A 17,039-nucleotide genomic window follows, 5' to 3' on the forward strand; every position below is an offset into this window, starting at 1 on the left:
TTTCTTTGTTTTCTTTTTAAGCAGGAGGTTGACAGGCATGTTTACCATCAGTCACTTCTGAATTTAAATGCAACTGTAAAAGAGAAATTGGAGTTGGGAGAGATAAGAGAGAAGGAAATAAGAGACTATGTGAAAGTTTGTTGGAATGTGAAGTAGAGCAGTAGGAATGCAGACAGAAAAGATGAGGTGCAGAAGACAATAAATTGAGTTCATGGATAACATGAAAATGCTTTTTTTTTTTTAATTCAGATTTTATCAACACAGTGCCAGGTGGATAAAAAGTACATAATTAATACTGTTTTATATTCTCTGTCAACATTAATTGCTGATCCCAAACCAATTTAGAGGTAGTCACAATCAATTACTCTGTAAAAATATTCACTAGTCATTAGATATTTTTCCCATGAGTGATTGTTGCCGTTGTTCAGTTGCCCAGTTTTGTCTGACTCTTTGTGGCCCCATGGACTACAGCACACCAAGCTTCCCTATCCCTCACCATTTCCCAGAGTTTGCCCAATTTACATTCATTGTATTGGTGATGCTGTCCAACCATCTCATCCTCTGACACCCTCTTCTCCTTCTGCCCTCAGTCTTTCCCAGAATCAGGGACTTTTCCAATGAGTCATCTGTGCACATTAGATGACCAAAATACTGGAGCTTCAGTTTCAGCATCAGTCCTTCCAGTGAATATTCAGGGTTGATTTCCCTTAAGATTGATTGGTTTGATCTCCCTGCTGTCCAAGGAACTTTCAGGAGTCTTCTCCAGCACCATAGTTTTAAAGCATCAATTCTTTGGTGTTCTGCCTTCTTTACTGTCCAGATCTCACAACCATTCATGACCACTGGGAAGACCATAGCCTAAACCATACAGACTTTTGTCGATAGAGTAATGTCTCTGCTTTTTCAATACACTGTCTAGCTTTGCCATTGCTTTCCTGCCAAGAAGCAATCATCTTCTGATTTCAAGTCTGCTGTCACTGTACCCAGTGATTTTGAAGCCCAAGAAGAGGAAATCTGTTACTACTTCCACCTTTTCTCCTTCCATTTGCCATGAAGTAATTGGGCTGGATGCCACGATCTTTGGTTTTTTAATAGTTAGTCCTAAGCAAGCTCTTTCCTCCTTCACCCTCATTAAGAGGTTCTTTAGTTCCTCTTTGGTTTCTGCCATTAGAGTGGTATCATCTGAAAATCTGAGGTTATTGATGTTTCTGCCGCCTATCTTGATTCTAGCTTGTAATTCATCCAGCTTGGGATTTCTCATGATGTGCTCAGTGTATAAATTAAACAAACAGGGTGACAGCAGACAGCCATGTCATACTCCTTTCTTGATCTTGAAATAATCAGTTGTTCCCTACTGGGGTTCTAACTGTTGTTTCTTGGCCTGCATACAGGTTTATCAAGAGAGAGGCATAATGCTCTGGTATTTCCAACTCTCTGAGAAAAGCTTTCCACAGTCAAGATCCACACAATCAAAGGATTTAGCATAATGGATGAAAGAAAGAGTATTTGTCATGATTCACACAGTCAAAGGATTTATTATAATTGATGAGAGAGATATTTTTTTTCTGAAATTCTCTTGCTTTCTCTATAATCCGGCGAATGTTGGCAATTTAATCATTAGTTCTTCGTTTTCTAAACCCAGCGATGCTTAGATCAAATTGTAAAATTAGCTTAAAATGGGAGTCAAATCTTTCTATCAAATGAGAATGCAAAAGGATGAAGAAAATAAAACATTTAAAAATAATGACTCCACTGGTTCTATATTTTCAGACTAAATATAATAAATAATTCCTCTTTAGGGGTGTGCTTTGTATACCATCTCCACTTACCATACGGTTAAATGACTCTGAGGGGAAGTCTGAATAGCAATTTTTGAAGACTGGAATTTGTATTTGCTTTGTTTGTTGCTTATTTCACCTTCTATTTTTGCTGTGTTGTAAGATTACCGTCTGATTAATTGGACACATTAGCACCAACACAGCATCTGGTTATCAGTGAAAACTTGCATTCACAGTTTCCTTGATGAAGGTACAAGCAAATGAAATAAATCATCCTGAATAGCCAAAATGCCATTAACCTTGTCAAGTTCAGAATTCAATGTATTTTTTAAAAATTTAATGTCTATTTGGATAACAAAATTTGAGCTCCTATTAACGAGTTCAAAATAATTGAAAATGCTTGATGGTCTAAGAAACAGAATATCATAGAGCAATATTTATTATAATTATTATATATTATTTATAAAATATAGTGATATGAAATACTTTAGAATACAATACCACCTGGAAAGAGCTTATAAAAAAGTTTGGATGTACAATCTGTAATTCTCTATATTCTCAATGATGCCATAGTTATCATGTAATAATAAATCATACCAGTCTGGGAAAGTCTTTGTGTTAAGCTCAACATAGCACAAACATGAATTAGACATGAGTTTCAATTTAAGGAACTCAAAGTCTAGTCAGAGACACATTGACATATAAAATGTATTGGACTACAAAAGGTAAGTGCTATAATAAAACTATAAAAATGGGTGTCAACAGAAAGAAGAGAGTTATTTATTCCTCTGGTTTATGCATTCTTACTTTTGGTTTGTTACTAGAGTGTATGAATTAATATTTTTCAATGCCAATTACACAGCACAATTACTTGGGGGTAATGTGTAAAAAAGGCAAATGTCCCACAACTAGAATTATGAAGATAGTCTCTTCAATAAATGGTGTTCAAAAACTGGACAGCCATATGTAAAAGAATGACATGACCTTTGTCTTACACCATACACAAAAATTAACTCTAAATGGATTAAAGGTTTGAACATAAGACTTGAAAACCATAAAACTCCTAGAAGAAAACACAAGTAGGAATCTCCTTAATAGTGGTATTGGCAACTACTTTTTTTGGGGGGGGGGTAGATTTTACATCAAAAACAAAAGCAATCAAAGTGAAAGTAAACAAGTGTGACTACATCAAACTACAAAGCTTCTTAACAGCAAAGGAAATCATCAACAAAATAAAAAGGCAATATACAGACTGAGAGAAAATGTTGGCAAATCATACACCTAATAAGAAATTAATAACAGGCTTCCCAGTTGGCTCAGTAGTAAAGAATCCACCTGCCAATCAGGAAATGTGGGTTTGATCTCTGGGCCAGTAAGATCCTCCGGAGAAGGAAATGGAAACCCATTCCAGTATTCTTGCCTGGAAAATCCCATGGATAAAGGAACCTGATGGGCTACATTCCATAGAGTTGCAAAGAGTCAGACAGGACTTAGTGACTAAAAAACCACAAATCAAAATATAAAAAGAACTCACAACTTAACAGCTAAAAAACAAACAATTTAATTGAAAAATGAGCAGACTATCCTAAAAGACATTTTCCCCAAGAAATACAAATGGCTAACAGGTACATGAAAAAGTGCTCAAGATGACTAGTTTTCAGGGTAATGAAAATCAAAACCATAAGGAGATATGACTTCACACCTGTTAAAATGGCTGTTACTAAAAAGACAGGAGATAAAAAGTGTTGGCAAGAATGTGGAGAAAAAGGAACCCTTGAGCACTGTTGGTAGGAAAGTAAATTGGTGCAGCCACTATGGAAAACAGTATGGAGAGTCCTCAAAGTATTAAAAGAGAACTATCATATGACCTAGCAATTCCTTTACTGCATATTTATCCAACGAAAATAAAAACACTAACTGGAAAAGATATATGCAACCTTATGTTCATTGCATCATTATTCATAATAGCCATAATATAGATGTAACCTAACAGTCCATCAATAAATAAATGTATAAAGAATATTCATCCAGAGTATTATTTACCCAGAAAAAAAGGAAATTTTGCTGCTTGTGACATTGATTCACCTGGTGAGCATTATGCTGAGAGAAATAAGTCAGACAGAAAGACAAGTATTACCATGTAATGTCACTTACATGTGGAGTCTAAAAATGAAAACAAACTCATAGACATAGAGAACATATTTGTGGTTACCAGAGGCAGAAGCAGATATGTGTGTAAAATGGGTAAAGGGAGTCTAAAGCTACAAATTTCCAGTTATAAAATAAATAAGTGCCAAGGATATAATACACAGCATGGTAACTATAGTTATTAACACTGTATTGTATATTTCAAAGTTGCTAAGAGACAAGATCTTAAAATGTCTCATCACAAGGAAAAACACTGTTAATAATGTTGTTGGTGGATGTTACCTAAGTTTATTGTAGGGATCATTTCACAATATATACAAGTATCAAATCATTATATTGTACATCGTGATAGAAGAAATATTCACATATTGAGTTATGTGGAAGTCATTATGGCTTATACATTATTTAAGCTGAACTTTATGATAACTAGAACACACTGTATTGTTCCCTGTCAAACATGCACTGTACACATGCTTTAATCATTATGGACAAGAATGTACTTAAAAAAATTAAGATGGAGTGACTGGTTCAAGTGCCCAGAGTGGATCTGAGTGGCCATTTTGGATGTGGTTTAAGACATGTATCTACATTACTGATAACATGAATTTTCTGAACTATATCGGACAAGGATACCACAAGTCATTCTCAAAACAGTATCTGCTAGTAGCTGCCAGTTACAACCTTATGGTCTCAAGAGCTCCTCTTGTAATTATGTAATCTTCAACCCCAAACTATCTCTCCTTAACAAACACTCTTAATGATCAGTTTCAATCCTAGTTCTTGACAACAGCTTATGTGATTTTGGTTTTTTGCCTTTATAATTACATTTTATAGCCCAGTGGACTACAAGCACTTCTTGAATCTGTGTCTCTCGGGTTATACTCTTCAGTTTGGCTCAAATAAAGCTCTTTTTTTTCTTACTGATTATTTTTGTTGACAACCTGTATCTAATAATGTTATGTATCAATTATACCTCATGATTTTTGAAAAAGCATACATACACACAAAGAAAACTCAATATTAGGAAGACCACAAAAATATAAAGTTCAGTTGGCAAACAATGAGGTTTTAACAACTGAATAGTGATGCCAGCAGTTCATGCCCATCTAATGCTTGTACTGACTGGTTCCAGGTTCTAAGTTTCAACAGACTGGCCTGGAAGGGAAATGGCAGGAGACTCACCAGGTTGTGCAGTATGTTCCTGAGAGGCTCCAACTCATGCTTCCCCAGCTGGCTCTTCTGTAGGGGCCCAAAGGTGCTCCCCGCCCACTTCACAGAGCGTACCACATGGAGTTGGCATTCTGCCTTCATGAAGATTAGGCTCTCCATTTTCCTGGGATTGAACAGAGCAGACACCTGGGACAAAGGGCAGAAAACCATCAGCTCATGTGTGTGTGCACAGGTACCCATATTCATACATGTGCACACTTACTTATATTTATACATGATCAGGGAAGTTTAAGCATAAAAAGATCTGGAAAACTGACTGCATTTTGATTTTTCTCCCCAGAGGAAAATTCACCCAAAACTTGTTGGCCATGTACCCATTTCTATGGAAAAAAGATATTAATCATTTTTTCTTCTTAATGTCAGTGCTTAGATAAAGGAGGAAATAGCAACTATTTAACTGCAAGAATGGGGGCTTCCCACATGGTGCTAGTGGTAAAGAACCCGCCTGCCAATTCAGGAGAGACATGAGAAATGGGTTCAATCCCTGAGTTGGGATTGGCAAACCACTCCAGTATTCTTGCCTGGATAATCCCATAGACAGAGAAACATGGTTGGCTACAGTCCAGTCCATAGGGTCACAAAGAGTTGGACACACCTGAAGCTACTTAACACACAATCTTAAGAATAAAATATTGCAATACAGAGAGCTGAAAATTTACCTGGGATACACAACAAAAAACAGAAAAGATAAACAGGCCATAACCAGAATAATGAATCAGTTGTAGGGAGTGAAGATAGGTATTGTGAAAAATTCCAAGTGATTTTACTACAAGCAGCGAAGATTAAAACATTCTTTTCATCAATTTCTTCTCTAACTTCCCTGGGACTTTCCTGGTGGCTCAAACGGTAAAGAATCTGCCTGCAATGAGGGAGACCTGGATTCAGTCCCTGGGTTGGGAAGGTCCCCTGGAGAAATAAATGGCAACACACTCCAGTAATTCTTGCCTGGAGAATTCCATTGGCAGAGGAACCTGGCAGGCTACAGTTCACGGGTCACAAAAAGTTGGACATGACTGAGCAACTAACACACTTCTCTAACTTAAACCTGGTTTTCATCTGATGCCAATGCTACCCTGAAATCACTCTTAAAGGCTGACCACTCTTTTTTGCCATTTAAATGTCTTTTAAAAAAAAAACTATAGTTGACTTACAATATTAGTTTCAGGGATATAACATAATGTGGCAATATTTTTAAACATTACAAAATGGTCACTATTGTGAGTCTAACTACTATCTGTCATCATACAAAATTATTATAATCTTATTAAATGTATTTCCTATGCTGTTCATTACAGTCTCATTACTAATTTATTTTATAATTGGAATTTTGTGTCTCCTAATCATCTTCACCTATTTTACCTATTCTCCTAACCCCTTTCCCTTAGTTTGTTCTCTGAATCTATAAGTCTGCTTCTGTTTTATATTTGTTCTTTTGTTTTGTTTTCACATTCCACATATTATCTTTTACTTTATTTTGTTTTGCTTTGTTTTAAGATCCCATATATAATTAACAAATATTTCCATCCCTTTATTTTAACTATTCATTTTACACAGACTTAGACTTTGTCACTATCAATAACTGTACACTTGCTACAATCATTTTTTTTATTTATAAATTTAAAGTTATACTCCACTTAGTTATTACAAAATGTTGGTTCATGTTTGTACAATGAATACATTTTTGTAGCCTAACTTAAACCTAATAGTTTGTATCTACCACTTCCCCATCCCAATAGTGCCCTTCCCTACCCACTGATAACCACAAGTTTTACCTATATATCTGTGAGTCTGCTTCTTTTTTGTTGTGTTCATTAGTTTGCTATATATTCTATTGTTCATATAGTGTTGATAGCATACAGTATTTGTCTTTCTCTGTTTGACTTATTTCACTTAGCATAATATCCTCCAAGTCTATCCATGTTGCTTCAAATGGTAAAATTTCATTCTTTTTAATGGCTGAGTAGTATTCCATTGTGTGTGTGTATGTAGTAGTCTGTTGTGTAGTATGTATATACTTACCACAGCTTCTTTATCCATTCATCTCTTGATGGACATTTAGGTTGCTTCTATATCCTGGTAATTGTAAACAGTGCTATAAACATTGGACACATAAATATTTTCAAATAAGTGTTTTTTATGGGTATATTCCCTGTATTGGAATTGCTAGATTATAAGGTAGTTGTTTTTAGATTTTTTGAGAAAGCTCCACGTGGTTTTCCACCGTGGCTGCAACAGTTTACACTCTCACCATTTTACAAGGGTTCCCTTTATTCCACATCTTCTCAAAAAATTTTTTTTTGTCTTCTTTTTAACGATAGCCATTTTGACAGGTGAGAGATGGTATCTCATTGTGGTTTTCATTTGCACCCCCTGATGATTTGCAATGTTGTGCAACTTTTCATCAATGTACAAAAATCTGTTGCATTTGTATATATTAACAACAAATTATCAGAAAGAGAAATTGAGGAAATAATCCCATTTACCATCACATCAAAAAATATATATAATACCCAGGAATATACCTATCTAGGAGGCAAAAGATGTGTACTAAGGAAACTATAAGATACTGATGAAAGAAACTGAAGATGACACAAACAGATGGAAAGATACATCATGTTCTTGGATTTGAAGAACATGATATTTGAATAACACAATATGAATCAAAATTGTTAAAATGATCCATGCTACCCAAGGCAATCTATAGATTCAGTGAAATCCCTGACAAATTACCAATGGCATTTTTTCACAGAACAAGTACATATGATTAAAAAATCTGTACAAAACACAAAAGTCAAAACAGTCTTGAGAAAGAAGAACAGAGCTGGAGAAATCATGCTTCCTGAATTCAGACTAAACTGCAAAGCTATAATAATCAAAATAATACGATACTGACACAAAAAGTAAATCAATGGAACAGGATAGAGAGATCAGAAATAAATCCATGCACTTATGGTCAATTAATCTATGGCACAGAAGGCAAGAATGCACAATGGAGAAAAGACAGCCTTGTCAATAAATAGTGCTGGGAAAACTGGACAGCCACATGTGAAAGCCAAAGATGGAGGAACTCTATACAGTCAGCAAAAACAAAACCAGGAACAGACTGGGGCTCAGATCGGGAACTCCTTATTGCAAATTTCAGATTTAAATTGAAGAAAGTAGGGAAAACCAATAAGTCATTCAGGTATGGCCTAAATCAAACCCTTTACAATTATACAGTGGAAGTGACAAACAGATTCAAGGGATTAGATCTGATAGACAAAGTGCCTGAAGATCTATGGATGGAGGTTCATAACATTCTACAGGAGGTGGTGATTAAAAATATCCCAAAGAAAAAGAAATGCAAGAAGGCAAAATGATTATCTGAGGAGGCCTTACAAATAGCTGAGAAAAGAAGAGAAGCAAAAGATAAAGGAGAAAAGAAAAGATACATCTATCTGAATGCACAGTTCAAAAGAGAGCAAGGAGAGATAAGAAAGCCTTCCAAAGTGATCAGTGCAAAGAAATAAGAGAAAAACAACACAATGGGAAAGACTAAAATCTCTTCAAGAAAATTAGAGACACCAAGAGAACATTTCATGCAACGTTGGGCACAATAAAGGACAGAAACTGTATGAATCGAACAGAAGCAGAAGATGTCAAAAAGAGATGGCAAGAATACACAGAAGAACTACAGAAAAAAGATCTTAATGACCCACATGACCACAATGGTGTGATCACTCATCTAGAGCCAGATATCCTAGAGTGTGAAGTCAAGTGGGCCTTAGGAAGCAGAAGCATCAATACAAACAAAGCTAATGGGGGTGATGGAATTCGAGCTGAGCTACTTCAAATACTAAAAGTTGATGCTATTAAAGTGCTGCACTCAATATGCCAGCAAATTTGGGAAACTAAGTAGTGGCCACAGGACTGGAAAAGGTTAGTTTTCATTCCAACCCCAAAGAAAGGCAATGCCAAAGAATGCTTAAGCTACCACACAATTGTACTCATCTCACATGCTAGTAAACAAATGCTCAAAATTCTCCAAGCCAGGCTTCAACAGTACGTGAACCATGAACTTCCAGATGTTCAAGTTGGATTTAGAAAAGGCAGAGGAACCAGAGATTAAATTGCCAACACTGTTTGGATCACTGGAAAAGCAAGAGAGTTCCAGAAAAAAACATCTACTTCTGCTTTAGTGACTGTGCCAAAACCTTTGCCTGTGTGCACCACAACAAACTGTGGAAAATTCTTCAAGAGACGGGAACACCAGACCACCTGACCTGCCTCTTGAAAAATCTGTATGCAGGCCAAGGAGCAACAGTTGAAACTGGACATGGAACAATGGACTGGTTCCAAATAGGGAAAGGGGTCTATCAAGGCTGGATATTGTCACCCTGCTTATTTAACTTCCATGCAGAATACATCATGCAAAATTCTGGGCTGGACGAAGCACAAACTGGAATCAAGATTGCCGGGAAAAAAGATCAATAACCACAGATATGCAGATGACATCACCCTTATGGTAGAAAATGAAGAACTAAAGAGCCTCTTGATGAAAGTGAAAGAGAAGAGTGAAAAAGTTGGCTCAAAACTCAACATTCAAAAAACTAAGATCATGGCATCCAGTCCCATTACTTCATGACAAATAGATGGGAAAACAATGGCAACACTGACAAACTTTATTTTCTTGGGCCCCAAAATCACTGTAGATGATGACTGCAACCATGAAATGAAAAGCTCCTTGGGAGAAAAGCTATGGCAAACAGACAGCGTACTAAAAAGCAAAGACATTTTGCGACAAAGGTCCATATAGCCAAAGCTATGGTTTTTCTAGTCGTAGTGTAGGAATGTAATAGTTGGATCATAAAGAAGACTGAGCATGGAAGAATTGATACTCTTGAACTGTGGTGTTGGAGAAGACTGTTGAGGGTCCCTTGGACTTCAAGGAAATCAAACCGGTCAATCCTAAGGGAAATCAGTGCTGAATATTCTTTGTAAGGACTGATGTTGAAGCTGAAGTCCCAGTACTTTGGCCACCTTATGTGAAGTGCTGACTCACTAGAAAAGGCTCTGATGCTAGGAAGGATTGAAGGCAGGATGAGGAGGAAACGAGATAGGACAAGATGGTTGGATGGCATCACTGACTTGATGGACATGAGTTTGAACAAGCTCCAAGAGATGGCAAAGGACAAAGGAGCCTAGGGTGCTGCAGTCTATGTGTTCACAAAGAGTTGGACACCACCAAGTGACTGAACAACCACATGTAAAAAACGCAGAATAAAATTTGAACTTTCTCTAATACCATATACAAAATGGATTAAACTTGTGAATATAAGGCCAAACACTATAAAATTCTTAGAGTAAAACATAGGCAGAACACTCTCTGACATAAATTTGCAGCAAAATATTTCTTAATCCACTTCCTAGAGCAATGGAAATAAACAAAAATAAACAAGTGGGACTTAGTTAAACTTAATGCTAAAGGCATTTCTAATTGATATCCTGATCATCCTCATATTATGTTACTTTCATTCAAAGTAAAATGCCAGTAAAAGTCAACATCACTTTTTTTCCAAGTGTTCCATGGAAAAAAATCTTTATCATTCTTGATTTCTTTCTTTTTCATGCATTTCATTTCTAGTCTGTAACCAATTTTACTAGCTTTACAGATAATGTTTTTTATCTAGAATCTAACCACTCTCTACCACTTCATCTACTACCAATCTAGTTAAATCAACCTTCTCTAGAGTAGAAACCATAGCCTCTAATCACTTCCCCTCCTTCCATCCTTTTCCCATTGTAAACTATTTTCTATGTTGTGAGCAGAGTCATTCTTTCTAAACTACAAATCCAATCATGCCTCTCTTCTGCACAAAACATTGCAAAATGTTAGAGAAGAAAATAATAATGCTAATTCCAAATTTTCCTATTTGTCTCAGTAAAAGTCATGTTTTTTTCCAATGGCCCAACTTTAGTTAAGGTAATGCTAGATGCCATAGCAAACAGTACCAGAAAAGTATAAAGGGTAAACAAAATAAATGTTTACTTTTGATTCTCTAAGTTCTAAAACATACGTTTCTGATTAGAAGATATTTTCCTTGCCCATGGCAGTTCAGGGCCATAAATTCATCTTTTTGTCTCCAGCCTCTTAAGTGTATGGCTTCCATCGTCACTACACTTTTCTGTCTCATGTCAGTAAATGAGGAAGGAGTATGATAATCAAAAGTCCTGGGAAGGAACACATTACCTCATTTCCTGTTCTATTGGATGCAAGTCATGTGACCACATCTGATCCAAATAACACTGGGAAATATATAGTCTTTATGACCCATCAGAAGAGGAATACATTTTGGTAAAGAAACTATTTGTAACAAAGTACTCAAGTCCTTGTGATCTGGCTTATTCTCACCTCTCTGACCTAAATTCCTACCATTCTCCCTTTTGGATTCTCAGTTCTATATGGCTGCCTCTTTACAGTCCTCAAACAATGTGAATGTGTTTGATGTCATTGTGTTTAGTTCTCCCTTTAGCTTGAGTGCCCATCTCCAGATTCACCCTTAGGTATGTACATTCCTCAGTTCAGCTCAGTCACTCAGTCCTGTCTGACTCTTTGCAACCCCGTGGACTGCAGCATACCAGGCTTCCCTATTCATCACCAACTCCAGGAGCTTGCTCAAATGCATGTCCATTGAGCCAGTGATGCCATCCAACCATCTCATCCTCTGTCATCCCCTTCTCCTCCTGTCTTCAATCTTTCCCAGCATCAGGGTAGTTTCCAGAGTCAGTTCTTCACATCAGGTGGCCAAAGTATTGGACTTTCAGCTTCAGCATCAGTCCTTCCAATGAATATTCAGGGTTGATTTCCTTTAGGACTGACTGGTTTGATATCCTTGCAGTCGAAGGGACACTCAAGAGTCTTCTCCAGCACCACAGTTCTCAAGCATCAATTCTTCGGCACTCAGATTTCTTTATGGTTCAACTCTCACATCCATACCTGAATACTGGAAAAACCATAGCTTTGACTAGATGGACCTTTGTCGGCAAAGTAATGTATTTCATATTTTAATATGCTCTCTAGGTTTGTTATACGTTCCTTATATGTCATCTATCAGCAAGACCTTCTCTGATTCTCTGTTTAATATAAACTGGAAATTATAACCACCAAGATTCCCTACTACTTCCTATTATCTGTTCCTTTTTTCTGTAGAGCTTATGTTTATTTGTTTATTTAGCATTTTATCTCCTACTGCTTTATCCACAATCTATTAATAATATATTAACCACCCACTAAATTCTTACTAAAATTATAGATTAAATGGTGTACCAATAACCTGATTATTCCAATCTCAATACGTCATTTTGGACATCTCAATTTTCTAATTACTACAAAAATAAGGCTATCTCTCCAATGGCATCTGTCTTCATATACCAGTGTGACAGCTTCTCCTTCAGTTTTTCATACAATTGTTAACAAGGGAGAAGAATGGCTGAAGTTTTAATTTGGCTGAAATGGCCGAGGGTTGAGATGGGTCAACAGATTTGAGGTTAAGGCAGCTTAAATGCATAATTATGAAATCAGTTATTTGTTTTAAACTAAAACTTGCCCCAAATTCCTTTGTAGACCACTTTGCTAGGTTTCATAAGCCTATTTACTAAAGCAAAGAATCCTAAGTAATCAAAAAAGCACAAGTATAGCCCACAAGTAAGTGATGTAGATGTCTATGTGTGAAAGAATACATTTTTTTGTGGTAGGGAGGTAGATATGTATTTTTCTGATGGTTTGTCTAGTTTAGATTGAAATACAGGATTTTATAAGTGACAAAAATTTACTGTAATACAAATTCACATTTTGATATTATGTGGTATAATAATTGACCACAGTATACTGGAGAATATGTGTGATATATATATATATATATATATATATATATATATATATTTCCATTCAGACTTACACAAGAGAAATTAGAGGTTAGTGAGTAACATCAGAGTACCAGCAAATCATGGTTTCTAACATTTAATATAATTCCTGGAAGAATTAGCTTCTAAAGCATTGCTTCTAAGAACCACAAAACACTGTATTTTTATATTACATTTCAACTGATCATATTCATTAGATTACCTCATTTTTCAAACTCTTTTTAGATTGTCTGCTTCTATAGTACTATGTAATAATAATTGGATAATCTTGCCTTTTTCTTTGTTTTTTTTTGCATTGACAGAATCAATGAGACTCCAAATTTAGCTGTCTGGTTTTACCTACTGTTATTCTATATATTGAATGATTTTAAATACATATTTCTTTAATTACTTACCCATTATCTTTTCTTTTTTCATGAAAAAATGCTCCTTAAGCTATTTCATATGTATGTGGTTTGCTTGGGAAGATATATCTAAAACATTGGAGGCAGGGTCTTTGTCAAGATTACTTTTTATTCGGTCACTAAACCTTTCAAAGACCACTTTGTGACAAAGTAATGAGGAATCATCGAAAAATTTTAGGAAGAAGGATGACATGAATAGCTAGTGTTTTAGAAAGTTTCTTCTTTCTGGATAATGATGACCATAAAGAAGGAAGGTGAGAGACTATAATACCATTGTTGATGGAGGCATTGAAATGACATGCATTTTAAAAAAATGATAATTTGCCAGATGATTTTTATTGCAGAGAATTGAGAAAAAGATAGAATCATAAGCTATAAAATGGTAGAAGATAAATACTGGGTAATCAATAGGATAAGATTTCCCATGATAACCTGTCTAGCCCCTGGTCAGCCTTCATGTGACAGACATAACATACTTACACTCTCAGAAATTTCAGAATATTTCCATGTTTTTTATCTCAGGTACAGATTCCCTGTAAGTCCAGAAAGGAGTAGTTTTCCTACTTGTTGTTAAGAGATACTTCATTTCCTCCTACAGTTGACTTTTTCCCAGGATTTGACAATAGAAACTTCCATTATCTTCAAGGGAAACTCAATCCACTCACATATAGTGCTATCAAGTCTATGGCCCTCAGGATAAATAATAAGTAGATTAGTTGAGCATATGCTTCTAAGATTCTGGATTATTAATTCTCAAATGAGACCATATGTGGCTCAGCAACAAAGGGCTCCAGGTAGCACTGTGCCAAGTTCAGGGCAGTTGTTTTCCACTCTTTACATTGGCAAGAAATGAAGATACACTAGCCTGGATATAATCTGTACTGCCACATGATCTTTACTCTTAACCTCCTGTGACCAAGAGATGACAGAAGCATTCATATATCTGAAGAGGATAAAATATTTTTCAAGTCAAAACCATTCTACATCTAGATATGGGAGAGGGAAAGACATTTTCTATATTTAGTGTGCCTAATTGTGCTAAAGACACATAGAATTCATATTCTTACTCAAAATGTTCCATACACACCACATCTCAATCTATCATTTCCAAAATTAAGAGGGGTTGATGGAATTCACACTACCCATCAGAAATATCTTCACATGTAAATCAAAAGTTGTTCATGGTACTTGTATGTGTGTATTATATTTCTCTTTGATAAGCCCTCCCAACAATGGTGTTTTGTGTTTATTCTCTTATGTGCTAACAGTTAGAACATCCTGTTCAGTCTACTCTGAAGTTCTGGAATCAGTCTTGTATTTTCTACTCCTGACACCACTGGTCTAGACCATGGCTTTATTATTATTATTATTATTATTATTTTAATGGAACACATTTTATTGTACTCACCTCTTAACTAGACTCAATACTGTTAATTTATTCAGTAGCCCTCTTACCTCCTATATTACTATTCGAGTTATTTATGTAGAAGCAGTTGAGACCATGTCACTTCCAGGTCCCTCATACCCATTTTACCCAATAATATTCAGAATCTTCTAGAGTCTTGTCAGGTCCCAGGAAGGGTATACTAAGAATGAGTGAAGTTGCTTGGTAGAGACTGTGGGAGCTAAAGGTCACAGATCAAGATTGGAATCATTCAAATATTTTACAAACATTTTCAGGTCACATTAAGCTACCATACAGACAAAGCATAGTCCACAGATCTTAGGTATACAATCTCTGAACCTACAAAATCTGGTTATATTTTTTTCTTCCTAGATTCTGCACTTACCACCTATTTTTCACCAAGCCAGACTGTTTCATGGGTCCACACTCTATATGATCTGAATTTTACTGCTTTTCATACATTAATTCGCAAATGATTTTCAAACTACAATGGCCTCTCCATCTCCTTAGCTACAGCAATATTCATTTCTGCTTAGTTTGAGCTCAAATGAAACTCTATCCCAGAAACAGTCCATAATTTCAGAATTAGAATCGATGGTGCCTGATCAGAAGTCCTTTGTTATCATTTACTTTGGCCCCTAAAGCAATTATATTTATAAATATATATATTATATTATATATATTACTATATATAATACTATATACTATATTATATAATATATATATAGTAATATATACTATATATATATATATATTACTAACTCACATAGTTCTTTTCCTCTATATAGATGGAATGATCTGGCTTTCAGGAAATGTATTTGATGATCTTGTGTTACTCTCACTCTCTGATCTAGTAACTGAGGTATTCCAGATCTTCAGTAAATTTTTCTGAAAATAAATTTGTGAAAGGGAAGCATTTGAGTGACTAGAATGCATGACTTATGGATCTATAAGAATTTGAACATTTATAAGATTTCACTTATTACCTGAATAAATCTTACCCATTATCAAAATTCCCTGAGTCTCAATTTGTTCAGCTCAAAAATTATGCTAACAAAGCAGACCTCACAGAGTTGATATAGGATTAACCATAATCTAGTACATATAAAGTCTGTGGCATGTAGTATGTACCTAGGAAACAGTAGCTTTTATTACTAATATTAACCTTTGCCCAAGTAAAATGACTTTATGTTTGGATTTTTCATTTTTGTCTCTTTAAAATTCCTCTCAGTGTGTGGTTCATATCAAGCTCTTAATCATTTGACATAAATTAAACTACTGCTGCGGGGCTTCCCAGGTGGCACTAGCCATAAAGAATCCACCTGGAGGTGCAGGAGACATAATAGACAAGGGTTCAATCCCTGGGTTGGGAAGATCCCCTGGAAGAGGGCATGGCAACCCACTCCAGAATTCTTGCCTGGAGAATCCCATAAACAGAGGAACGTGGCAGTCCATTTGGTTGCAAAGAGTTGAACACAACTGACACAACTTAGCATGCATGCAGGCACACAAACTACTGCTGTATCCAGAATAATTTTAAAACTAAAGCATTGTGGAACTGAAACACTGTATATGATTGAAGACTGTTTAATAGTGCCTTAATCAATGTATAATATTTGATGGAAAGTACCCAATAAATTGAAAACAATTCCCAGTTGTTTGATAGCTATATATCTATATGATAAATCAGGGACCGTGTTATCAATTTTGACTCATTTTATAATTTAAGACACTTTCACTAGCAAGTAACAGAAAATAAAATTAAACCTGGTTTAAAGGGACTAAGTCTAATGGCTAAACTCCAAGGATGTTTTGATCAGACTTCAGATTCACTTTTTGGCAATTTCATTTATTCTGATCTTTCTTGTTTATCAGTTTCCTCCACGAGATTTGCTTCAAAGGAAGCAAAGTACTTGAGGCAGCTTTAATTCTACACATACAAAATATGGTTTTAAAGAGAAAGGAGATACTACTCACCACTACCAACATCACTTAATGACTTTTCTGAGCTTTATTCTGATTGGGCGGACAAAGGTGATGACTCCTTCCCTGAACTAATCAGTGAAGCCACCTTAGCTGATAGCTGAAGAGCTTAGGTGAATCAGTGCCAGTCTAGCAACTGAGGATAGGTCAATATAATAAAAATAAACAGCTATTACACAGTGGTAAGAT

The 17,039-nt window shown here is 35.7% G+C and overlaps 1 protein-coding gene across 1 annotated transcript in view; it reads right to left on the reverse strand.

Annotated features, from left to right (window-relative positions):
• LOC145539817 (beta-adducin-like) overlaps positions 1-17,039 on the reverse strand; it is a 117,439-nt gene that overhangs the window by 19,362 nt on the left and 81,038 nt on the right. The window contains exon 2 of the mRNA XM_081573989.1: positions 5,109-5,282. Within this exon, the coding sequence (XP_081430115.1) occupies positions 5,109-5,255 (147 nt within the window). The 5' untranslated portion in view covers positions 5,256-5,282. The remainder of the gene's footprint in view (positions 1-5,108; positions 5,283-17,039) is intronic.

This window comes from Giraffa tippelskirchi, chromosome 2 (assembly GCF_054371585.1).
Source record: "Giraffa tippelskirchi isolate mGirTip1 chromosome 2, T2T-mGirTip1v1.2.pri, whole genome shotgun sequence".
NCBI classification, from domain to species: domain Eukaryota; kingdom Metazoa; phylum Chordata; class Mammalia; order Artiodactyla; family Giraffidae; genus Giraffa; species Giraffa tippelskirchi.